Below are 26,308 nucleotides of genomic sequence, written 5' to 3'. Positions count from 1 at the left end.
TGGCTTAACCCACTGAGCCACCCAGGCTCCCCAACAACAAATGTTTCTTTAAGGAATAGAGTAGCTCACCATTTTTAAAAAAAGATTTATTTGAGAGCAAGCAAGAGAAGAGGGCGAGGGGCAGAGGGAGAGAGAGAATCCTGAAGCAGACTCCCTGCTGAGTTCAGGGCCCGATGGAAGGCTCTATCCCAGGACCCCTGGGATGCTGACCTGAGCTGAAACCAAGAGTCGGCCTCCCAGCCCACAGAACCACCCCAGGCACTCCAGTAATTCACCATTTTTGAGGCTTCTCCCATTGATTCATTTATTCAGCTAACGGGTACTGAGCGTCTCCTATCTGCGCAGGCACTGGGGTTGAAGTGGTGAACAAGGTAGACACCATCCCTGTGCTTGTGAAAACTCAGCCCTCACTGGAGTTAAAGAATGGAACCGGTATTATCAGCTTTATAGGTCAACCACTATTTTTCAAAGAATGAGCTTTCACCTTTTACTTTATGTAGTCATTGAGGGATTGAGATTTGACTCTGTAGGGCGTAGCTATCCAAATACCAAGAAGGTTCCGTGGTAATTAGTTTTTTTTGTTGTTTGTTTTTTTTTTACATTTTTTTCTCCAATTTATTTATTTTCAGAAAAACAGTATTCATTATTTTTTCACCACACCCAGTGCTCCATGCAAGCCGTGACCTCTATAATACCCACCACCTGGTACCCCAACCTCCCACCCCCCCGCCACTTCAAACCCCTCAGATTGTTTTTCAGAGTCCATAGTCTCTCATGGTTCACCTCCCCTTCCAATTTACCCAAAAGCACATACCCTCCCCAATGTCCATAACCCTACCCCCCCGTGGTAATTAGTTTTGAGACTTGTAAGTATAAATAGCCTTATGGTTCACTAATTTGTTGTGGATATTAGCCCACTTTGAGTCTTGAAACTGATAGATGGGGGCTAGCTTTATTTGGGGTATAGACCTATTATATCCCTACTGAGCTTTGGATAATTATTTTTCAGAACCAGCAGGCCAAAATAGCACAATTGTACCTACCGTTTGTTGGACTGCTCTTGGAAAATATACAGCGGTTAGCGGGTCGAGATACCTTGTATTCTTGTGCAGCCTTGCCTAATTCTGTAAGTAGTAATGTATTTCCCCGGGCGTTTTATCCCCTTTTATTGACTGCGCTTAGAATTGGGGTCATATGCTATATGGGCTCTATCTTAAGCATTGCTCTTCATTCCATGTTTAGAGTTAACACTTTTTTTTCCCTACAGCAGTGCTGCTGAGCCACCCAGGTGCCCCTGCTTCTCATACTTTAATGTGCATAGGAATCACCAGGGGATTTAGTTAAAACACGGACTCTAACTCAGTAGGCCTGTGGTGGAGTTTGAGACTGTGCTTTTCTAACACACTTTTGCCTGCTTCTGGTTCAAGAACCACACTCTGAGTAACAAGGTCCAAGAGAATACCAGGAATCCTTTGCACCCAGTGTTTTAAGATTTACCATTATTTGCCTTCCGATATTCAACTTGGAAATGGAATCGAGGATTTTTCACTTCCACAGTGCAAGGCACCAGGGGTTAAACTATTCCTTTGCTTCTCCTTTCCTGGGACAGCCTCCTTTTAGTTCTTCAGAGTTGCTTTCCGCTCAGCACAGTTAGTCTGTGCTTTGTTCTCCCTTTAGAATCTTAGTGTTTAAAGGAGCCTCAGATGGTGACCAGTCCCCCATTGGGCAAAATAACATTTTGCCTTTGTAGTAATTAAAACTTTCCTTCTCACATTAGACCTATAAGGTGTTCTTACCTGCTTGTCCTAGTTTGGCCTTCTTAGAGAGACATGGAACACATCTGTTCCCACCCGCACATGACACCCCTTGCACAAGTGCTTTCTAAATTTTTCTCCAGACCAGATACCTACCTCTACTTAATCTTTTGTCATTCCCAAACCCTTTGACAGCCCTGGTTATGCTTTTCTGGATATGCTCCATTTTACCAGTCAGCCTATTAAAATGTGGTGCACAGAACTGTACCCTTTCTAGTCTGCCCAAAGGGACCGTGAAGTCCTGCCCTGCCCCCACTCCATGTTCTGAATGGCCCAGGATGGCCTTCCCACTTTCAGTTGCCATGTCATGTTATTGGGTGGCAGGATAGACTGTGTCCTTTATGGCTTCCTTTGGCAATTAGCCCTATCAAACGCCCTAGTCGATTTGTCTGGCCTGCTTTGGGTTCCTGAGAAAGCTGCTTTTAAGCCTTCCTGATGGCTTTATAGCCTATAGCTCCCAATTACGTACCTCAGCTAAATGTGGGGGCTGCCTTATCTACCTGGGTTTTAGGCTGGTCTTTCTTCCCAAACACAGTTACTCCTGCTTATGCTCACTCCAAAATATTCGACAGTGATCTTTGAAAGTATTTGACTTATCTGTTCTTTCTTCTGGAGCTCAAATTCGTCTAGGGCTTCTGGTCACACCTCTCCTTCAAGCACTGCGCCTAGTTCCTAGGGGGATTATTGGGTGGTAGTTGCTGCTTCCGCCAGCCATCTCGGGTTCTATTACTCGGTCAGAGGTCTTGCTTGCAAAGTTTCCTAGTGCCCCATCTTTAAAGAGATGTCACTGAAATACCAACAGTGATACCTGATCTGGACGTTCACAGTGAGCTTTGTTTAAAGTAAGGAGACCCTCCCATTCTGTTCATTCCAATGTCTCATGCTCATGTACAAATTTGTTGAAATGACAGCTGTGTCACCTTGTGTTACAGGCATCCCGGGATGAGTTTGCCTGTGGCTTCACTTCACCTACAAGTAGAGGGAGTCTGAGCAGTGACAAAGACACTGGTAATTAAGTCCTTTAAAGAGTATATGCTGTATGGCTGTGTAGAAACGCACCCTGTACTTCTCTGTACTTTTTTCTCTGTACTTTTGAAATACTTCATAATAACTATATGTAGCGTGAGCTCTTCTAAAGTTTAATTAAATCTGACTCACACTTGAAGCCCCCCCTTTTTTTGCATAAGTTTCCTTATCTAAGCTTGTTTAAAATGTAGCTTTGGTATACTGACAAAATAGAGGATAATGAGAAGAACACTGGTTTCTGATCCGATCTCTCCAGTCTTAAGACAAGACGCTTCCCCTTTTTTGGGCCTAAGTTTCCTTATCTGTAGAACTCTCTCTTGAATTGTGTGGCCTTGGTTTATTACTTCCAGCCTCTTGTTGTTTCATAAGTAATAAAGTATTTCAAGTGGTTAAAAAAATAAGTCACGCTTTGTTAGGCTTCTTATGGTGTTTTGATACAAAATAGAAACTTCATGTTTTCTTTTCTTTTTAAAGATTCTATTTATTTATTTGACAGAGAGAGAGAGAGAGAGATCACAAGCAGGCAGAGAGGCAGGCAGGGGTGGGGGGGAATCAGGTTCCCCGCTGAGCAGAGAGCCCAGTATGGGGCTTGATTCCAGGACCCTGAGATCATGACCTGAGCCGAAGGCAGAGACTTAACCCACTGAGCCAACTGAGCGCCCCGAAACTTCATGTTTTTTTTAAAATTTTTTTTTGAAGACTTTATTTATTTGCTTGAGAGAGAGAGAGAGAGAGAGAGAGAGAGAGCATGAGAGGGGAGAGAGGGTCAGAGGGAGAAGCAGACTCCCTGCCGAGCAGGGATCCTGATGTGGGACTTGATCCCGGGACTCCAGGATCATGGCCTGAGCCGAAGGCAGTTGCTCAACCAATGGAGCCACCCAGGCGCCCCCCACAAAACTTCATGTTTTAGATGACTAAGATCTATTCCCTAAAATCGGTCTCTAAATTAACCCAGTACTTATTTTTTTTAAAGATTTTATTTATTTATTTGACAGAGATCACAAGTAGTAGGCAGAGAGGCAGAGAGAGAGAGGAGGAAGCAGGCTCCCCGCTGAGTAGACAGCCCAATGTGGGGCTCAATCCCAGGACCCTGGGAGCATGACCTGAGCTGAAGGCAGAGGCTTTAACCCACTGAGCCACCCAGGCGCCCCAACCTAGTACTTATTTTTTTTTTTTAATTTTTGACCATTCTTCCTGTTGTTAATGGGGACTTGGCTTTTTTTCCAGCTTATGGGTCTTTTCCAAATGGACATGGAATCAAGAGGGAAGATTCAAGAGGTTCCCTCCTCCCAGAAGGAGCAACAGGATTTCCAGATCAGAGCGGGACTGTTGAAAATGTAAGAACCAAAGGTTGTGGGGTAACCCTGGGGATATGTTAGGCTATAGTTGGCTGTCTTTTTATATAAGTAAAAGTCTCTCTACTAGAAAGCATCCCATAATTCTTGGATGTTGCATTGGTTCCTTCCTTTAATGGCAGCTGCTACTTGAATATTTAAAACTGTTTATGGAGGATAAGGCATTCATCCTTAAGAGTTCTAACTTTGAATACCTCCTTTAATCTTCGTATACTGTAACCTGTTCTAGAGAGGGAAGGTTCAAGTATAAAATATCTAATGCACCTTGTCATATAAATCCCTTCTTGGCAGGGTTAATTCAGTCTTCCGTTCTTTTGTGATAGAGTAAATAACCTGGGAGAAAAAAACGCCTCCGAATCGATGATCTCAGTGTCACATCATTACTTAATCAATATATTCTCTAACATTAAAGTTTGAGTATGTCTGCCTTGAGACAGAGAAACCTCATTTTATTTTATTTTTATTTTATTTTGTGACAAAGAAAGGGCAAGTGGTGGGTGTGGGGGAGCAGCAGAGGGAGAGGGAGAGAAACACCCTTTAAGTCCAATGCGGGGCTCAATCTCACCACCCTGAGATCATGACCTGAGCTGAAGGCAGATGCTTAACCATCTGAGCCACCCAGGTGCCCCAAGAAATTTCATTTTGACCAATAAAGCCATGTAATGCTGCTGTGTAAGATCACAGAATCATATAAAATTAGGGTTAGAAGGGTGCATAAAAATAATAAATTCCAACTCAATTTACAAATGAAAACTGGGTTTGTGACTAAGGACAACCACACAGCTATGGCAGGCCAGACCTGAACCTGGATTTTCTGATTCTAGCAATATTTCTCTTATAGCCCGGCATTCTTAGTGTGCTTCAGAATCACCTGGGGGGTTAATAAAAACTGTTGGCTGGGCCTCACCTCCAGAGTTTCTAATTCAGTCTGGGATGGGGCCTGCTAATTTGTGTCTCTAAGTTCCCAGATGATGCTGATGCTGCTAATTGGGAAACACCCCTTGAGAACCACTGGAATATACTTCCTTGAGCCTTGGGGTAAATAGTAATTCATTCACAAAGGTACCTATTTTTCGGCTTTTAGAATTCTGTCAATAGACACTATCATAGGTAAGGCAGATAAAAGACAAAAGTTAAATGACTTAATAATCACACAGCTAGCAAACATTCAGAACCTAGGTGTTGTGCTCTAAGTGAAAGTTCGTTCTTAGTAAATCCTAGTTTAGTAAATGCCTACTTCCAGCTCAGTTTAGCTCAACTGTGAAAGAACTGGTTTTTAATAAGGTAAATTCTTTAGGTTATTAAAATTCTACTGATATAAGTCCTCAAATGAGTCAGATCTTGTCATGCTTAACAACTGAGATTTTAACAAAAATCATTAAAAGGAACATCACTAGTTTGTAGAAGCTGTGGTTTTAAAGTATTACTGGATTCTTCTTCATGTAATTATCTTGTCATATGAGCCCTTCTTAAAAATACAGATTTCCTGACCTATGATTTGTAGGTTGGATTTTAATTTATAAACTCTGAAAGATTTAAATGAAAAGAGCTTAAAATGTTTCTGTGCTTCCATATACCTTAGTTAAGTTCCTCCTGCATGTAAAAGCTATTTTTCCTGGAATAGCCACATACGGTAATTTAAATTTTTTACTGCTACTTAAACACAGAACTCACGGGAATGAAACAGTGTTCATGGCTGTTATCTTGATGAAGACCCCCAGGTAATTTCTAGTGATACTACTCTGTGCAGTAGCAACAAAGAAAGATTCAGCTCATTTACCTTCCAAGTGTGATAGAAAATTGGATTTGGGCTTAGAATTAGCAGGACCAATGATACAAATAGTTATTGAGTTAAAGGCTATGGGAATCTCTAGTACCAATATTGTTTGACAATAGCCCTTTCTATTACAGACCCGACAGGGTTCTACCAGGAGCAGTGTATCCCAATATAACCGACTGGACCAGTATGAAATCAGAAGCCTCTTAATGTGCTACCTGTATATAGTGAAAATGATTTCCGAAGGTGAGTTACCAGCATATTAAGCATGGTCTCTACTAGACCTCCCCCCTCACAGGTTCATGCAACAAATATTTGATCGTCCCCTGTATGTAAAACACGAGCACATTAGAAACAGATCGTTGAAGACTCTGACCTTAAAACGTTCCTCTGTTTCTAACTTAAAATGGGTTTATTGGGGTCATCTGGGTTTGATTCTTCACACTATTGTTTTTTTTTTTTTAAGGTTTTATTTATTTATTTGACAGAGAGAGATCACAAGCAGGCAGAGAGGCAGGCAGAGAGAGAGGAGGAAGCAGGCTCCCTGCTGAGCAGAGAGCCCGATGCGGGCCTCGATCCCAGGACCCTGAGATCATGACCTGAGCCGAAGGCAGCGGCTTAACCCACTGAGCCACACAGGCGCCCTTGTTTTTTTAATTTAAAAATTGATTTCTAAAATGAAACTGTAGTTTTAAAAGTGCTAAACATATATTTTTTTTCATGCAGAGCTTGTATCGCATTAAATGACCAAAGTAAACAGAAGGAAATAATAACCAGGAGTCACATTTAATACTTTAGCTTTTATTTGACCCAGGATTTGAAAAACCAAAAGCAAACAAAAAGACAAGAAGTGTTCTCGGAGGGTCGGGAATGCTGCTGTTATCTTCATAGTGCCTGCCTGTGGCACTGTGTGGTGTTACGTTGTTTTTCAGGCTTCATTTTTCCCCCTTTGGTGTACAGTTGTATTATTTATTAGTTTTAACAATTCTTTATATGATAGACTAACCAAAGGGTTTTCATAAATTGCAAGTCCTCTGGAAGTAAAATTAGGTTATCTTATTCCCAAATATCACATTCACTTACACAACTCCCTCCTTTTTCTTCCTTTTCTCAATATTTTTACTAAAAAAAAAAGTATGCAGGAATGAAGAACATGAAAGCACCTGGGTTCTGATTATCATAATTATATTTTACTTCCTTGCTTTATTTTTAAACATTTCTATATTTAAATATTTTAAAATATTTTTATATTTAAATATTTTAAACATTTTAATAAATATTTTAAACATTTTTATATTCAAGTATTTTTAAATATTTCTATGTTAAATATTTTAAAATATTACTCTAAATCTTTTTTTAAATAATAATGCAGGATATAAAAACATAAAATAATTTGGTAGTTAACCATCAAAGACCTTCAGAAAAGCTAGATATGAATAATAAATCCTAGAGTTTATTAATAAAAGTCAAAAAACAACTATAATCCTAAAGTTCTAAGACTATATAATTTAGAGTAAAAGTCAAAGATTATATTGAGACTATATGATGTACCTCCCTGTTTTGGGAAAGAAATAAAGGGAGATCATTTTTAACCCCAGTGGTATTTCAGTCTGAGAGATAATGGATCAGTTAACAACTACAGCCACAGCTCACTGTTTTTGTCTTTCTGCAAGATGGAAATGTGAGCAACAAGGTGGAAAGTGACTGCAATATATATGGGGTTTCCTTTTAGGGTGATGAAAATATTCTAAAATATTTAGATATTCTAAATATCTAATATTCTAAAACTGGGGTGGTGGTTTTACAATTCTTTAAAAATACTATAAACTGCTGTATTGTGCACTATTTAAATCAGTTTTATGGCCCATGAATTCTCTCAATAAATTTGCTTTTTTTTTTTTAAAAGGCCTAAGTGACACATGAGAAAAAACAAACAAAAATAAGAAAAAAAAGTAGTTGAATACCACCACTGCCCAGGGAAAGTGAGTTGGGGGCTGGGGGAGGAAAAATGGAGGGGGCAGGGAAAGGAGTTGGGGAGATGCACTGCTGACTACTTTCTCCTTATCTCTACTCCAGCAGAGTGCATGTGCACACACATGCACACATGCGTGCACCTGCACACACACACGCCCACTCTCATACCATATACTGTAATTACCAGGGTTAAGCCTCTGGCAGCTTGTTTAATGTCATGGATAAGACCATAACTGCTTTGTTTCTTGAGAACTTCATAGTTCTGCTCCTCTTGTAAATGTTGACCTTGCTTGCTGAATTTTTGCTTAGATTTTTCTCTCTTCTGCTCTTGCTTTTTGATTCTTAAAAGCACATTTTTAATAACTAGTATACAGTCCATGTCACATCTTCTCTTTATCTTTTGTATGTGTGAAGTCATACTCATTTTATTCTGAAAAATTCTGCTTCTGGATCTTTCTCAGTGGATGTATTCTAGTTACTTTGTCTTGTCTGGTAAATATTTTAGTCACTCTGTATGCATTTAAATGTTGAACCCTTAGAAGTCCATACTCTTCAGGCCCTTTCTTGGCTTTATTGGTTCATAAACAGTAGCAACTTAGTTTCAACAAAAAGATGACAGACCTTTACATTTATATGTGGAAGTGGAGGAATTCCACAGAGTGAATTTCCTTTTCTATTTGTGGCTACATTTTATTAATTGGCAATAAGTCACTGTTTCAAAGTCTTAGTCATTTGCCAAACTTTTTTTTTCTTATTGTCTTATTTATTATTTCTGGAGAAATGGAATCAGAGTCAGGGATAATCAGTTACACAGTCTGAATTGACAGGAAGACTGTCCTCTTGTAAAAGAAGAGCATTTTCCTTGAGAGGATGAGGCAAAGCTACTTTCCCTCTTTTTCTGTCTGTGTCCTGGCTTTTCTCTTTATTGCAGACCCTGAGATGAAACTTTGGGTATCACCGAGAGGCTTATTGGCGTCATACTCCTTATCTGTAGACTCATTAACATTCTTCTTCCCAGTGGATTGTTCAGTGAAAGGTGTCGGGTAGCTGCAATCTCTTACGGAAAACCCAATGTTGTACTGAGTTATACCACTCTTCGATTTTCTTTTCCCACTAGATCTTACAGTATAGTCAAAAGGAAATACATTTAAAGAGGGCTTTTCCTTACTCTGTGTAAAAGGGGGAAATGTACTTCCATTATAATCAGGCATATTTTCCTCTGAAGTTTCAGATACGACTTGAGTAGTGGGGTTGCCTGTGGTAGAAATACTGGAAAGGCTCCAAGAGAAGTCAATCTGAGTTTCACACTTCTGTGTGGCGGTCCTTTGGGTGGAGGTCCTCTGGGTGAAGATCTGTTTCCTTTTCGGCTGGCCAAGCTGGTCTTCGTGGTTTGAAACATCTTGAAACCCTTGCCCCTTTTGAGGACCAACTGTCGATGTTAAAGGAAACCCTGCAGGTGACTTCTGATTGGTACTGCTCTCTGTGCCAGGCTTACTGCTATTAGGATAAGGCTGCTCAGGAGAGGTCTCCCGGTCCTCGAAGAGGTCCTGACTATAAAATGGAATCGAAAACTTTGGACTTCGTGGTCGTTCCTTTCGTCCAGTTTTCATCTCTTCAGTGTTTGATTGCTTTATCAATCTGACAGGCAGGTACACATGAGTTCCTGGGGAGGGCTCCCTGACCGAGAAAACTGGCACAGATCTTTGAGTACAGGGAATGAATACCTCATCATCGCTACTAGAAAAAGAAGGGGGCAAATGCTGCAGATTCCGTTTTAGTTCTGCAGAAAGCTTCTGATTTTCTTCCCTTAACCTATTCCTTTCTTCGGTAAGCTGAGCAATAAAGTGAAGATTTTGTTGTTGGATATCATAAAATTCCTGCTGTAGTGTGTTCCTGTAGCTTTCATTCAGTGAACAGCGTTCACATGTTTTTGCATTTAACTGATCTCGCAAGTTCTGAATGGTGCTACTGAGGACTTTCTGTTGCGCGGTCAGCTCTTTAATTTTGGCTGTGGAGCCCGTCCACCTTCCATCGGCCAGTCGCTCTTTCCTCAAACTGGCTAATTTTGCCTGTAAACGGCGTAGCTCTTTGTCGTGGAGCTCTTTTAGCATTAGCCAGGTTTTTTTAAAATCATCAGATGATACATCACATACACTAAACTGTAATTTTTCTCTTCCTGAAGGTTTCTTACCATCTCCCCTGTCTCCTCCACCCATGTTCCCTGCCTGCATCATGTCTCGCCGATTTGGGGTTTGGAAACGGTGGAGACAGGCCAGCGGCTTGACAGCGCTACTGCCGTTGCCGAGAAAATGGCGGAGGAGCTGCTGACTAGCGCTAAGCCGCGGCTGGGATGAGGCCTTTTCCCCTTTTACAGACCTGTGAAGCTGTCTCTGGGCACGAGGCTGGCACCGGGGTGGTTCAGGGATGGGCAGAAAGTTCCGGAGTTTTTGGGTGGGAAGAAGGCACCAGCCTTTTGGTGGGAAGAGCCGATGCGTGGGAGAGAGATGATGGCGCCTACACGCCGCTCTCCAACCGGAGGCCGAGAGGCCGGAAACCCAGTGGCTTCTGGGGGATCTGGGCTTCTCTGAGCAGCACGGCAATCAAAAGGCAGGAGTGGGGGAGACCGGAAGTCCCTGCGCGCTTTTTTTTGTTTTTAAACAAACTAACGATGCCATTTTTAGCATTTTTATTCTTGAGGGTCAGTGTTTTAGAAAGTATCAACACTCGTGGCTTTTAGAAACAGTTGGAAGTAAAGTCAAAATCCCTGCTTTCCTCCCTCTCTCCCCCTCTCCGCCTGGCCAACATTGCCTAGTCTTCCATCCTTATCTTGCCCGGGTTGTAGCTGGGTTGGCAGTTTTGTAATTTACCACTCTTGCGATGCCTATGACATTTTTACATTTAAGAGCTATGAGCGCCAAGAGCTATAGCTGAGTAGCATAAAAAGGGAACGGAGGGGGCACCTGTCTGACTCGGGGTAGAGCATGCAACAGGATCTCGCAATTGAGTTCTAGCGCACTTTGGGCGTAGAGAGTACTTAAAAATAAAAATCTTTTAGGGGCGCCTGGGTGGCTCAGTGGGTTAAGCCGCTGCCTTCGGCTCAGGTCATGATCTCAGGGTCCTGGGATCGAGTCCCACATGGGGCTCTCTGCTCAGCAGGGAGCCTGCTTCCTCCTCTCTCTCTCTCTGCTTGCCTCTCTGCCTACTTGTGATCGCTCTCTGTCAAATAAATAAATAAATAAAAATCTTTTAAAAAAAAATAAAAATCTTTTAAAAAGTAAATGAAAAATGAATGGAGAGTTAAATGGCAGCAGTATTTTTTCTTTCTTTTTAATCTCGGTAAATCACTGTGTTGGAGTAAAGAAGCGGGTCAAAAGAGAAGTATAGATGATAGATTTAAGGGACTTTAACTATCTGGGATAGTTAGATACATGCGCCTGGACATATGGTTAGAAGATAAGCAGGCATGTTTGTAAGAGTGTATTTGAGCAAAAATTGATTAGAGTCAGGTAGCATCCAATCTGAAAGTAGTCTTGAAGTGCTGTAAAAAATGAAAGACTTTTAGAGGTAGAAGGGAGCTGGAGCAAGGAAGTTTATGCAGGGAAAGTGGGTTTGTTATTGCAAAGTCACTTTTGTCTAGGGGATGCCAGGGCTCTGTCAGGCAGATTACCTTAGTAGTGCCCATCAGATGATTCCTAATTGACTGGTTTACAATTCCATTCCTGGGAGAGTGGGAACTGTAATTGTCTAGGTTTGGTGGTGGGAGGCTTAGCATAAGCAACTCCATTTTCATTCAGCCTGTTGTTTTGTTTTTGAACTGTGTGTGTGTGTGTGTGTGTGTGTGTATTTACATAATATCAAGACTTCAGAGTTTATGGGGTGCCTGGGTGGCTCAGTGGATTAAAGCCTCCGCTTTCAGCTCAAGTCATGATCCCAGAGTCCTGGGATCAAGCCCCGCATCGGGCTCTCTGCTCAACGGGGAGCCTGCTTCCTCCTCTCCCTCTGCCTGCTTCTCTGCCTACTTGTGATCTCTGTCTGTCAAATAAATAAATAAAATCTTTAAAAAAAAAGACTTCAGAGTTTATAATACAAAGGCAAAGGGTAAAAAAAACCCTCTTCTTCTAAAGTTTAAAGTTCTCAAACTTTTTGGTTCACAGAGCCCTTAGAGTAGCAGGCAAAGGTGCTTGACCCTCCTTTCGGAAAAATACACCTAAGCATGCGGCATTATGCAAAATTTCAGGAAGTTCATTGAAAACACCCCAGTCCTTTTCCCTTTCTCTGTCTTCAGGGATGATATGAAGATTAGTATCAGCCATCCAAAAGAATATTTACAAACTAAATAAAAATAATCATTAAATAATTAAAGTGATATATCTGGAATCAATTCACACAAATACAATGTGTGCCTTGAACAATGAGGTGGGAGAGGAGGACATCGATGAAAGAACTGGCTGGGAACTGACGGTTGTTGAAGCTAGGTTATTGATACTTCGGGGGCACTGTGCTATTTACTGTGCTTATTTCAAGATCTGCCACTTTGTTTATTCCATTTTCAGATACTCTCTTAACTTACTGGAATAAAGTCTCTCCTCAGGAGCTCATAAACATTCTCATCCTTCTTGAGTAAGTTATACTAATTTATTTTCATCAATTTTCTCCTTGTTTGGGGGTTAAAATATTACCCGTTTTTTCCCCCAACAGCTTATTTACTGATAACATAGGAAATAGTCAACTGTTTTGGTAGCATCAAGGCCAGCACACAGGTTCTTCATACAGATGGGACAAAACATGGAGATGGAATACTTATGATAGCAGCAAAATTAGCTAATAATAGACCATCGTTCATTCCAGCAGCAGTCTTTCTGTGATCTAGAAAACTAGAAGTGGCATCAGCTGTCCAAAAGCATTCATTTGGAGCCGATGCTGGCTTAGTGGAGCAGCTTCAATGACTGGAATTTAGAATTTGTACTCCTCTATAGAGCTGAGTAATTCTACCGGCATCAGAAATGTGTATATATATATTTTTTTCACATGTATATATGCATATATATATATATGTATTCCTCTCCATTCCAAGGCAGTTGGGGAAAAATCCAGTATTGTTTGGGAAGTTGGGAAGTTGTCCTAGATTGTTTGCTGAGCTATCTGCATATCCTTATGGAAAGCTAAAAGAAAAATTAAAATGAAATCTGAGGAATTTTTAGATAAATAACACCCAGGGGCTCCTGGCAGGCTCAGTCGGTAGAGCATGCAACTCTTGATCTCAGGGACATGAGTTCAAGACCCATGTTAGGTGCAGAGCTTGCTTTAAAAGTAAATAAATAAAGAGCATGCATAAATATGATGTTTTTGTGTGCATGTCTTTCAAAACAAAAAGAGGATACTCGGTGCACATATAAAAGTCTTCAAAGTTTTGCAGAAAACATCAGCAAACAAAACGGAGGTTGCAATTTTTAAAAACTACATCAAAATGTTTACTAATGAAAATATATGATGTTGGGGGTTTGCTTCAAAAAAAAAATATAGGAGGTAGGGAGAGTGGAGGGTGAGCAGGGCACCTGTTCAGAGTAGAGAATGAACAAAATGGCCCTGTGCCGATTACCGTTGAAGCAGGTGGGTGCTGAGTACATGGGAATTTAGTATGCTCTCCTCCCAACTTCTGGATGTGTTTGAGATTTTTGAATAATAGAAGGTGTATTTAATGCCATTTTAAAAATATAGCAATTGCTCTAATTTTTAGGGCTTAAGAAACTTTTTCTTTAGGTATTAATGGCTAAAACTAGAGATCTTTGCTATGAAACATTATAGAGCACGATGTAGAATCATCATTTGCATTGACAAACTTTTTAAATGTCGTTAGAATTGTAGGTGAAGAAACATGGAGCGTTTGGTTGCTAATGTAGTTGTAGCAAATAAATCTAGAAAGATATAATATGGCAAACCCACAAGTAGTTATGTGTATGTACCTGTATACCAAAACATATTGTCGTAATATGGTTTAAATGGGCCATTCTTTGGAACACATGAGTTTTTGAATATTGCTCGTTAAAATGCAAAGCGTGGCAATATCTCGCTAATGTGCTGTTGTTTTTCTTCCTAGAGTATGTTTGTTCCACTTCAGATACATGGGGAAAAGAAACATAGCCAGGTAATTCCCACTACAATTTCCACTTTTTTTTTTTCCTTCTCTTCCAACAGATGGCAGTCTTGATCGTGCCCCGTAAAAACCTAGATTCTTCATTTTGCGTTCACGTGAAGTTACCTGGGCTTCATTTAACCTGTCTCAGCTCAAACTGTAAATTAAACTAGTGTGAATGGATGTATTTTTAAGTTTTCCAAAGGGTAGCAGTTAGCCTGCTACGTGGAGTTTCTGTTCTAATCCAAGAACAGATACTTGTCTTTTCTGAAAGAGGTGAGAAAAGGCTTAGATCCCAGGGAAGGCAGCAAATCATAAAGTGGGAACACTGTAAGGTCTGTACTTTTACCAACAACCTGTCAATATTGACTTCAGTTGCTAAGGTAAATAGAAGTCCACAACAGCAGCTGGGACATGCACTCTCTGTGAGCTATTCTCTTCTTTTTGCCACCTAAGTCTTGATGAAGTAAATACTTCAGGACATGTTTGAGGGACCCTAAGAAAAAGATCACTTATTTTAATGAGATCTATTTTTAGAGGGTAGAGTTAAGGAGCTCAGATAGAGTCCTTTTTATAAAAGTGAAATTCCATGGCACTTCCAAGAACTAAAAAGACACTTTGGATAGAGTTCATGGCTGAGTGTCAGGAACATCCTAATAATGGGTAATTCCGGTGACGATTTCCACTCTCTTTCCCTGTGGCTTGGAGCCAGCTTGGTAACTACCACTGTGAGCCTTCACCTCTGTGATTCTGCTGGCTCTCCCACTCTCTTTACTAGAGGATAGACAAACTCTTTTTTTCCCTGGGTTCCCATATGACCCAGCTGTAATTTTTTTTTTAATGGGATCTTAAAACTGAAGGAAAACAAAAGTTGGCATATCCTAGTAACAGACATGTCTGATCCAGGTTTAAGGCCAGGCCAGAAACAGATTAGATTGGCATTCCTTCATGCACATCTAACCCTAGGAATTCTCCCCACCTCATTTCCACTCTGAGTATCCCTCTGACTATTTTCTGTGACTCCTGCCATTCCTTGCCTTTTGAGAAAAGACCAAGCCTTACAGAGTGTTGGCCACTTGATTCTGATTTTTTAAGGAGGAAAGGAAGAAGCTTTTTCTAAATTCCTTAGTTATATTCTCATAGCAAAGGCTCTTTTAAATATCCACTAAAACTTCATACAATTTCCAGTGTTGCCTTGTTCAAGCTGAGTAATAGTAGATAGAATATTGAACACAGTGTACTGTTTATGTGGAAACCTCATCATTTGTTTTTATTTATTTATTTAAATAACATTGAGGGGTGCCTTCGTGGCTCAGTTGGTGAAGCATCTGCCTTCAGCTCAGGTCATGATTCCAAGGTCCTGGGATCGAGCCCTGTGCAGGCTCTCTGCCCAGCAGGAAGTCAGCTTCTCCCTCTCCCACTCCCCCTGCTTGTGTTCCCTCTCTTGCTGTCTCTCTCTCTGTCAAATAAATAAAATCTTTTTAAAAATTAAAAAAATATCATGGAGCTATAGTATTAGAGTACTTCATTTCCTAACTTTAAAATATTTTTAGGATACATGATGCCTGGCTGTCCAAGCACTTTGGAATAGACCGAAAATCGCAGACCATGCCAGCTCTTCGAAACAGGTCAGGAGTGATGCAGGCCCGACTTCAGCATCTTAGCAGCCTGGAAAGTTCATTTACACTTAATCACAGTAAGTGAAAATGTGGGTAGGCTACCCATTCGAAACGTACACATAATGCTATGGAACCTTGAAGGAATTCTAGCTTAAATCACCAATACAATCGGAAATGACCACACATCTATGGATGTATTTACATATCTCTATGTTTATGTACAGTCCTTTTGTCATCCAGGAATACCTAATAAACTATGTGTGGATTTCCTGGTGATTTTTAGGTAACCATGGTTTTTCTCTTAGTTCGGTATTAAAGAAACTGATTTTTCCCCCACTGAATTGCTCTTCTCATCATATTATTTTACACTGGCTAGCCTTTGTTCCTACTGTTAAACTTCAGTGCAAACAATGGCATCTTCATATAATAGTATCTCTAATATTTGTTCAGTATATATAATATCTGTTCATTCAATGATTTTAAGGGATTACCCCTGCTGAGCTGAATGCAGAAGTGAGAGAATTGCAAATACTATTTTGACAAAGGCATATTGCACATGTGTTGAAATATTGACAAGGAGAACAGGGCAAGGAGAGAAATGTTGGCCAGGCAGGGAAGGCTGGAGGGTTCTATAAGTGGAAGTGATCCTCTGAAGAGCAAATATTAATAAAAAGTCAAAGAGAAATCTTTCATTTCCATATAGTCCCCTGGAGGTTGCCGAAAAGGAAGCCAGCCAAACTGGCTTTGTCATGAGGACTAATAATAAAAACAAATGTCTTGGGTAGATGGACCCTGAGCTAATAATAGACTCAAGACCTTTAAAAAAAATGCAAGTTTTATGGACTTCGGCTTTGCTGTTGTCCCTTGTAAAAATATAAGGGACCTGCTGCCTTCGGTTGGTCCAGGTGCTTTGTTTTTCTTCTGATCTAGAAACAAGTCCCCTAACACTGGCATGATTAGAAACATCTGGCGGAGGGGGGAGCGCCACCATAGGTGATGTCGCCAGCTGTCTGCAATTTCTCATTTTTGTTCCCTTGTCACATCATCTGAGTTCATCCCTGAGATCTTGTCTCCAAAGAAGCGGAGACACCTAATTACGTGTTGCAGGGTTGTTGATAACAGAGCTGAAGTAAGAATGAGGGGCATTGATTAGCCAGGATTATATTTGATTAAGGAATAAATAAATACAGCGAAGCTCATTAGGTCTGCGGATACTGAGAGCCCCCTTTCTTCTTGCTTGTCTCTCGCTGAGTCTTGCGGGGGAGGCGAATAATCATTCAAAACAGTCACGTGATTCTCTGCGTTGGTCTGTATTAACTCATTTTTCTGTAATCTTAGGCTCCACAACAACTGAAGCAGACATTTTCCATCAGGCACTTCTCGAAGGCAACACTGCTACTGAAGTTTCCCTAACGGTGCTGGATACCATCTCGTTTTTCACCCAGTGCTTCAAGGTAAAAATGAGAAGTCCCACTTAAGGTGGTGTCCTAAAGAAAACATTGTACACAAATTAATTAGTCAGAGGAAGCACAGCGTAGTAAAAAAGCCCCGAATGAACAGTCTGGAAACTTGGATGACAGACTTCGTTTGGCTACTGTGTGACCTTGGGGATTCACGGAGACTCCCTTGCCACATGAACGAAGGGAGGGGTTTGGACTTATTTGCCCTCAAGCTTCCTGCTACCTCTGAACTTCTGTTTGATTTTTTTGTGTGTGTTTAAAGCCCTTTTCTGTCACACTTTTATAAATATATCCAGTCATGTTTAGCTCGAATTAGGATTGAACTGGTTTGCCCAGATACCCATGGTGATGAGGCATTTTCTCAGGCTTGACAATGCCAAGGCAGGCTGACTAGCTTCCCTGGCCAGATGTTCAGTGCTTTTTCTCAGATGTTTGCTTCTCCACACAAATTGGCACCGTGAGGATTTTTTTTTTTAAGATTTTATTTATTTGTTTGAGAGAGAGAATGAGAAAGAGAGGGAGAGCATGAGAGGGGGCCAGGTCAGAGAGAGAAGCACACTCCCCACTGAGCCGGGAGCCGGGTTCGGGACTCGATCCTGGGACTCCAGGATCATGACCTGAGCCAAAGGCAGTTCCTTAACCAACTGAGCCACCCAGGTGCCCCTTCATCGTGACGATTTTAAAAAGAAGAATGTAAAAACCATGATCTTGCAAGATTGTCGAGGGAGTAAGATGAGATAATAGGACAGTGCTCTGAAGAGTGAAAATGACGTAACTGTCCCATAATGTAATATTAGCAGGAGAACTCAAAAGTAGAAAATTGTGCTTGCTTCCCCCTGAGTTAAAATCAGTCATTTTCTTCCCTCTTCTCTGTGTAATGCAGTTAATTGCTTTGGCCCTCCAGGTTTACTTTTTTTGAGAGAGAGAGAGAGAGAACAGGGGAGGGGACAGAGGGAGGGGAAGAGAGAGAATCTTAAGCAGACTCCACGCCTAGCAGGGAGCCGATGTGGGGCTCAGCCTCACAGCCCTGAGATCATGACCTGAGCCAAAGGCAGATGTTTCCCCAACTGCGCCACCCAAGTGCCCCCAAAATGTATTTTTTTAAAATGTTTTATAGAGTCAACTGTTAAATAACGATGGCCACAACCCACTAATGAAAAAAGTATTTGATATCCATCTGGCATTCCTTAAAAATGGACAGTCCGAAGCGTCGCTGAAACATGTTTTTGCCTCCCTGCGAGCCTTCATCAGTAAGGTAAGGACCTCTTTTGAGCTGCTCGTGGGTCTCCCTCCGTGGCAGGCAGGAAAGAGGGCACCGCAGGGCCCTGGAGTGACGTCCTCGAACCTCAGTTCACGAAGCTATGAAGTAGGGCCTTTGTAAGTACGGATGTAGAACGGCAGCACACACAAAGACGGCCCGACGAGAACCCTGTAAAGTCTGAACATGCTTTCTATTTCACATCGCCTTTCCTTCCCCTTTCCCACAGGCTCCTAGGAAATTCTCATTTTCAGATGACCAGCTTTGCCGGGTTTTTTTCTAGATTGCTTCTTCTCAAAGTATTCTCATGCCGAGGTTATAGAACTTAATCCACGTGCTCCTGTATGAGCCCCTGGCAAGCAGAGACCAGGTTGTCTAACCCCGGGGTCTCCCATCATAGCCTGCGAACGGTAGGCACTAGTACGAGTTCAGGCGAATGATTTCTGCCTTTCGAAGCTAATTGTGTCTGCAGGCTCCAAATGTTCAGGCTGCTTACCTCATCTCGACGCAAACCTCAGCCCAGGCTTTTAGGAATAAATTGGATTCAAACAGATGGCCAAAATTTATTCCTGATCTGTTTTTGATGGCTTTTAAACGTAATAAAGGGCATCATAAGCCAGGAGGGAGTTGCAGTTATGGAAAGCTACGTCAAGGCCTCTACGCAAGGATGAAACTCCAACAAGACACAGAAATTCAATTAATTGATTTGTGTAGTGGAATAGCTGGGCCTGGAGAACTTTTTTGTCATCACTATTTGTCTGCTGGCTTATTGCATTTACTCGATACAGAACTTGGGTGGAGTTGAAGGTTGTTTGTTAATGGCCACTCCTTAATATAATTTTTTTATTTTTTCTAAATTAAGATTATATTTATTTATTGGAGAGAGAGAGCACGAGCAGAGGGGCAGAGGGAGAGGCAACACCCCGTTGAGTAGGGAGCCCGATGCGGGGCTCAATCCCAGGACCCCAGGATTATGACCTGAGCCAAAGGCAGACACTTAACCGACTGAACCACCCAGGCACCCCAATATAATTTTTTTAAGATTATTTATTTATTTTGGAGAAGGAAAAGCAGAACAAGTAAGAGAGAAGCAGAGGAAGAGAGGGGCAGAGGAAGCAGGAGAAGCAGGCTCCTGACTGAGCAAGGAGCCCGATGTGGGACTTGATCCCAGGAGAGTCAAAGGTGGACAGTTAACCCACTGAGCCACCCAGGCATCCCTCCTTAATATAATTTTTGAATAAAGAAGTATTTGGAGAACTGAATTCAATACAAGCATGTTATAAGCAACTAAGGGAAAGAAAGCAAAAGTTTCTCCATTGCAGTAGAGATAGAACTTAGTATGGACTGAGCGAGAGATGAAACTGAAGAGGTCAGGGGGACCAGATGATTATGTAATTATCTTAGGAGTTAGACTTCATCTTTTAGCCCTCAGGGAGCATGGAACCAGAAATAATTCACCAACCAAACAGTTTTCAGGTAGGAACTTCCTGGTTTTAGACACTGTGTCAGGGATACAGTCCAAGGGTTTATTGTACAGTAGAGGGAAACATACACCTGTATATGCACGCATATCCACAAATACCACTAGAATAAAACAAGTCTATACAGGGAACTGAGTGTGGGGAGGAGGAGGGAAAATGTCCAAATTTAGCAAAAGTTTCTCCATTGCAGTAGAGGTAGAACTTAGTATGGACTGAGTGAGAGATGAAACTGAAGAGGTCAGGGGGACCAGATGATTATGTAATTATCTTAGGAGTTAGACTTCATCTTTTAGCCCTCAGGGAGCATGGAACCAACACAATTAGATTTGTATTAAAAGCAGATTGGTGCAGGCGGGGAAAACTCTCAAAAGTAGTGTGGAAGGTAGATTGGTGGCAATAATAAAGGCAGGAAAAAGACTTACTATAATAAGTTAGGTAAGAGATGATAAAAGTTAATGAGTTCTATTTTGTGGACCTGTTGAATTTAAGGTGCCTTTAGGACATCCAGTTAGAGCAGTTAGGATTAGCTGTTGGATATATAGATCTTTGCTCTAGAGAGAGATTTGGGTTAGAAAACTAGATTTGGAGTCATCCATCCATCCACCCACCCACCCATCCATCCATCCATCTATCCATCCACCATCTATCCATCTAGCCAGCCAGCCATCCACCCAGCCACCCATCCATCCATCTATCCATCCATCCATCCATCCATCCACACACCCATCCATCTGTCCACCATCTATCCATCCACCCACCCATCCATCCACTCACCCACCCATCCATCTATCCATCCATCCATCCATCCACTGTCCATCCATCCATCCACCGTCCATCCACCCACCCATCCATCCATCTACCCACGCATCCATCCATCCATCATCCATCCATCCATCCATCTATCTACCATCCATCCACCCATCCATACATCCATACATACATCCATCCATCCTGTATTTATTGAACACCATTTCTCTCTCTGGCACTGTACTAGGTACTAGAGATACAGTGCTGGGGATACAAAAGAAACATAGTCTCTGCCCTCGCTAAGCTTCTAGTCTAGTGGGGTTGGGGGAAAGAAAATAAATGAGTAAATAAGATAGTAATTATAAGTTTTAGGAAGGAACCAAGGTGCTAAGATAGAGAATAATGATTTGTAAGAGATACCTTACCTTATTTTATTTTTTTTATAGAGCGCACGTGCATGTACAAGCAGGATGGGGGTGGGGAGGACAGAGGAAGAGGGAGAGAGAAAATCTTAAGCAGACTGTATGCCCAGTGTGGAGCCAGACATGAGCCTCAATCTCAGAACCCTGAGATCATGACCTAAGCCCAAATCAAGAGTTTGACCGACTGAGCCACCTAGGTGCTCCACAGATATCTTACTTAAATAGGCTTGTCCCTTTTAAAATGAGACCTGAAATATGAAAAAGGGCCAACTGTTTGAAAAGCCCAAGGAAGAACACTCTAGGGAGAAGGGCATGCATATGCAAAGGCCCAGATTTGGGAAAAAACTGAAAATTCTGGGAACTGAAAGGCCCAGTTTAACTGGAGCATAGTGAACTAGGGAGATCATCAGCATATGAGTGGTAATTGAAGCCATGGGAGTGGTTTTATTTCCCCTGGAGAGTATGTAGAGGGAGAACAAACAACAACAAAAAAAAGGTCAAGAGCAATACAGTCAAGAAAAACAACCTAGAAAGGGCTAGAAAAGAAATCTGTGGAGATGAGAGGGGAGCAGCAGTCACAGAAGTGGGAAGAAAGGTAAAAAAGAGGGATATCATGGAAGCCAAAGGAGAAAAAAGTTTTAGCAGTATTAAGAGGTATGGAGTGGTGTAGTAAGAATGGGGGAAAGGGAGTCCATTGGGATTGACAATAAGGTCATTGATGATTTTGGCCATTGTCCCCTCAGAGAAGTATGGTAGAGGCTAAGTGTGGCGGATTAACTACACTATTCCCATGCCCTTCCTCACACCTTTATTTTCATACTAGAGTATCTTGCCCAGCAAGATTTAGTCTCATCTGCTGGGACTATTGAGAGTTCCCAGTTGCCAATCAGCAAGTTCATTAAACATTCATTATCTGCACAGCATTTGTATTTGGTGTTGAGGTGATAAAAGGAGTAGATTCCTGGGACGCCTGACTGGCTTCGTCAGTGGAGCATGTGACTCTTGATCTTGAGGTCAAGAGTTTGAGCCCCACACTAGCTGCAGAGGTTACTTTAAAGAAGGGGGGGGCGCAGTTCCCATAACATGGGTTTAAACTTAAGATTCCCAAGGAATGATTTTGAAAGGGTGGCCCTCTAGCTTCACACTTCCTAAAAAACTCCATTGTGTATCCTTGAAGGAACTTACCACTTGCTTGCCTCGCCATGGAGGCATGGGAGATTGTAACCAGCCTGTTATATGGACAGTTGATCTTCCACAAAGCAGAATGAATACATTTTCAGAGTAACAGCCACTTGGCAATTTGGAAGATTTGCATCACTTTTGCACTCTCTTTCTAATGCCAAAATACAGTTTACTCGACACTATTTATGAGTAGAAGATGCATGCGCGTCTGCTTGTTAAAAGATCAACTTTACTTGATGGATAGATTCCCACTATAATTTTCTCAGTGTTTGGGAGTTCAGACTATAAGCAACTGTTCAAATACAGTTTAAACATAAAGCGAAAGTGTAAGCAATGCAGATAGTCCTTCTGTTTTCAAAGCCCAAACTGGCACCCATCAGTCATTCATCATCTAAGCCATTCATTAATTTAATACCTGTTATCAACAACCTACTCACCTTTTCCAGAGCATCGTGAGCTCTTCTTGGATCTGTTGCGTTTATAATCAGTGTCGCACATTTTTGTAGTGACCTGTGTATGGACTTGAATTCGCCTGTTATTTTTTTTTTAAGATTTTATTTATTTGCGAGAGAGAGAGTATGAGCAGGGGTGGTGGGGGGAGGCAGAGGGAGAGGGAGAAGCACAAACCCAATGCGGGGCTTGATCCCATGACCCCGGGATCATGACCCGAGCCAAAGGCAGACGCTTAACCGACTGAGCCATCCAGGTGCACCAGCAGCCAATACAGTTTTGAGCGAGAATATAATAGGCATGTGATAATGGATTGATTTTTGTGATTGGGTTTTCAGATACTTACTTATGTTTTTCCTGTTCTTTAGTTCCCTTCAGCCTTTTTCAAAGGAAGGGTGAACATGTGTGCTGCATTTTGCTATGAGGTTTTAAAGTGCTGCACCTCGAAGATTAGCTCAACCAGGAACGAAGCATCTGCACTTTTGTACCTTCTGATGAGAAACAACTTTGAGTATACCAAAAGGAAAACCTTTTTGAGGACACATCTGCAGGTCTGTGAAAATCAAAGCTCCCGTTCTTTCTTTTTCTTTTTCTTTCTTTTTTTTTTTTTAAGACTTCATTTATTTGAGAGAGAAAGAAAGTTGGAGCTTGAAGTTGGGGGGTGGGGAGTGAGGGGCAGAGGGAGAGGGAAGAGCAGGGAGCCTGACGTGGGGCTCGATCCCAGGACCCTGGGATCATGACCAGAGCCAAAGGCAGACGCTTAATCGACTGAGCCACCCAGGCAGCCCACTCCTGTTCTTTCCTCTGTTCAGTCTTTAGCCTCTAAAAAAGTATCAAGTATCAATACCTTTAGATACTCGGTCCGATACAATAGCCCTTAGCCACATAGGGCCAGTTAGCGCTTGAAACTCGGCTAGGCCAAATTGAGATGTGTTGTAAATACGCAATACACATTGGCTTTTGAAGACCAAGTACAAAAAAGTAAACTATCTCAATTATTTTATATTGACTGTACATTGAAGTGATATTTGGGACAGAGTTGAGTTAAGTTAAATTTATTAAATTTCACCCGTATCTTTTTCGTTTTTGATGTGGCTATGGGACAATTTAAAATTGCCTTTGGGGCTCACATCCTACTTCTGTTGGACAGCCCTGCTCTAGAGCGCAGAGGTCAAGGGCACAGGCTCTAGTTCAGGCTCCAGGAGTACCACTTACCATGTGACCTTGAGCAGCTTCCATAGTCTTAACGCCTCCACTTCTTCACATGTAGACTAGGGGCAAATATCTGTGCCTACGTCATCGGGGTTTCGTGAGGATTAAAAGAAACGATGAAGTACCAGACAAAATCTCTGTTAGACGGCACAGCTGGTTAGACAACCGGCTGTTACCGTAACAAGTAATTTAGCTTGTTTTTTCATGTTCCAGCGTGCCCAGTTAGTGAAAACTGAGAGACGGCTCCAGGTTTGTGGCAAGCCCAAACTTTGGAATCAGACCTACCTGGGTTTAGTTTTTTTAAAGATTTTATTTATTTATTGGGGGGTGGAGAGAGAAAGCCCGAGCAGGGGGAGGGGCAGAGGGAGAAGCAGACTCCCCGCTGAGCAGGGAGCAGGACATGGGCCTCAGTCCCAGGACCCCAGGAGCATGACCTGAGCCAAAGGCAGATGCTTCACCGACTGAGCCACCCAGGCGCCGCCACCCCCAACCCCTCACACCTGGTTTAAATCCCAGTTCAGCTACTTACTTACTGTGTGGCCCTAGGCAAGGGACTCAATTTGTCTTCAACTCTCTGCCTCATCTGTAAAACGAGGCAGGTGTGGTTCGCCCTGCAGGGTTACTGTGAGGGTCCAACAGAAAGTGTGTGTAGTGCCAGGCACCATGCCTAGCATGTGTGTAAGGGACACTCAGCGTATGAGAGTTGTCATTGTTTACATTTCTTTTGCTCGTTGGATGAAACTGCTCTGAGCCAAACCACAGATGGGCCTTCTCGACTCACTAGGCATCTTTGCCCTCTGGGAGATCCTTGGTCGTATTTCCGACTTCTTCCCTGCCACAGTCTGTTCCATTGGAGTTGTTTGTTGGAGACTGGGTTAGAAATGGAAAAGCAGGGGCACCTGGGTGGCTTAGTCATTAAACGTCTGCCTTCGGCTCAGGTCATGATCCCGGAGTCCTGGCATCAGGCCCCCATGTCAGGCTCCCTGCTCGGTAGGAAGCCTGCTTCTCCCTCTCCCACTCCCTCTGCTTGTGTTCCCTCTCTCACTGTGTCTCTCTCTGTCAAATAAATAAAATCTTAAAAAAAAAAAAGAAATGGGGAAGCAACCATCTGCAGCTTTCTAGAAACATCATTGGGAATGGGAAAATCTGATAGGGGTAGACGCTTTCTATAAAATCTGCTACATAGTTACTTTGGGATATGAGGGCCAGCATTACCTGTTGGGGCTTTTGCTATTTGCTTTTATGAGGCGCCATTTAAAGACTGCCTTCCCTAAAAAACACTTGCACAGTGAACACGCCCGTATGCCTGAAATTCCCCATTAAGGTCTGTTCTTCAGGGTCAGAGCATCCGTTCTCTCAAGTCATTTATTGAAATATAAACGCATTAATAAATGTGGAGACTTCAAACCATCTCCGGCCCATAGTAAGTGCTCAGAAAAGGGCTAACTGGTCTTGTGATTAGGCTCTCTTTCACTCTCTTAACCACGCTATCAGGCAGGTATTGTTATCCTCCCCATATGACTAATGAGAACAGTGAGGCACAGGAGGGTGAAATAACTTTCCCCAAGCCATACAATGAATAATCAATAAAGCCAAAAGCTGAATGTAAGGCAGTTTGACTCTAGAGCCTGTGCTTGCAGCTCCCACCAAACCCTGCTTCCCGCAAGTGGGGATAAAGCCCCCGGCCATCAGCACCAGAGTGTGAATCACGTAGGCGATCATCCAAGGGAACCTGAGTTTCAGACCACCCCCTAAGGCCTTTACGTGTCCTGCCGTCAGAACTGGAGAGAGCAGAGTCAGAAACCAGGAAGGGAGCTGAGGGGCCGCCACTGTGAGTCCAGCACCCTGAAATCGACTAGCGAAAGGCACTGATAAACTACCCAAGAAAAATGTCATCTATTTCCAGCTTTGCCATGGCAACGACCTAGCCGGCAGAGTCGAAGCAGAGATCCCACCACCGTTGTCTCAGATCATGATCTTGCAAATCGTTTTAGATCTAACTGTGCTAAGAGTTGTGAACAGTCATTCGCATCTAACCAAGAAAAGGCTAAATAAACTTTGCCCTTGGGACAAGTTGCTCTTCCTCTAGAAGAATTAAAACCCCTCACGTATGAAGAAAACAGATTACGGTGGAATGGTGTAGCATTTTTATTTCTTTTTCTTTTTTTAAAAAGATTTTATTTATTTGACAGAGAGAGACACAACGAGAGAGGGAACACAAGCACGGGGAGAGGGAGAACCAGGCTCTCCGAAGAGCAGGGAGCCCGATGCGGGTCTCGATCCCAGGACTCCGGGATCATGACCTGAGCCGAAGGCAGACGCCTATCCAACTGAGCCACCCAAGCGCCCCTTTTCTTTTTCTTTTTACAAGATTTTATTTTATTTAAAAGATTTTATT

General features: G+C 42.2%; 1 protein-coding gene across 5 annotated transcripts in view; it reads left to right on the top strand.

Annotated features, from left to right (window-relative positions):
• Positions 1-26,308, top strand: part of DOCK11 (dedicator of cytokinesis 11) — a 189,504-nt gene that overhangs the window by 121,815 nt on the left and 41,381 nt on the right. For all 5 annotated transcript variants that reach the window (XM_044236036.1, XM_044236035.1, XM_044236038.1 and 2 more), the window contains 10 exons: positions 1,010-1,126; positions 2,747-2,822; positions 4,068-4,177; positions 6,107-6,218; positions 12,500-12,566; positions 14,044-14,091; positions 15,633-15,775; positions 17,037-17,152; positions 18,276-18,413; positions 23,067-23,249. In XM_044236036.1, coding sequence (XP_044091971.1) covers positions 1,010-1,126; positions 2,747-2,822; positions 4,068-4,177; positions 6,107-6,218; positions 12,500-12,566; positions 14,044-14,091; positions 15,633-15,775; positions 17,037-17,152; positions 18,276-18,413; positions 23,067-23,249 — 1,110 coding nt within the window. The remainder of the gene's footprint in view (positions 1-1,009; positions 1,127-2,746; positions 2,823-4,067; positions 4,178-6,106; positions 6,219-12,499; positions 12,567-14,043; positions 14,092-15,632; positions 15,776-17,036; positions 17,153-18,275; positions 18,414-23,066; positions 23,250-26,308) is intronic.

Source organism: Neovison vison, chromosome X (genome assembly GCF_020171115.1).
Source record: "Neovison vison isolate M4711 chromosome X, ASM_NN_V1, whole genome shotgun sequence".
Lineage (NCBI taxonomy): Eukaryota > Metazoa > Chordata > Mammalia > Carnivora > Mustelidae > Neogale > Neogale vison.
Note: the sequence above shows the minus strand (reverse complement) of the source record. Positions and strands in the feature narration are given on the sequence as shown.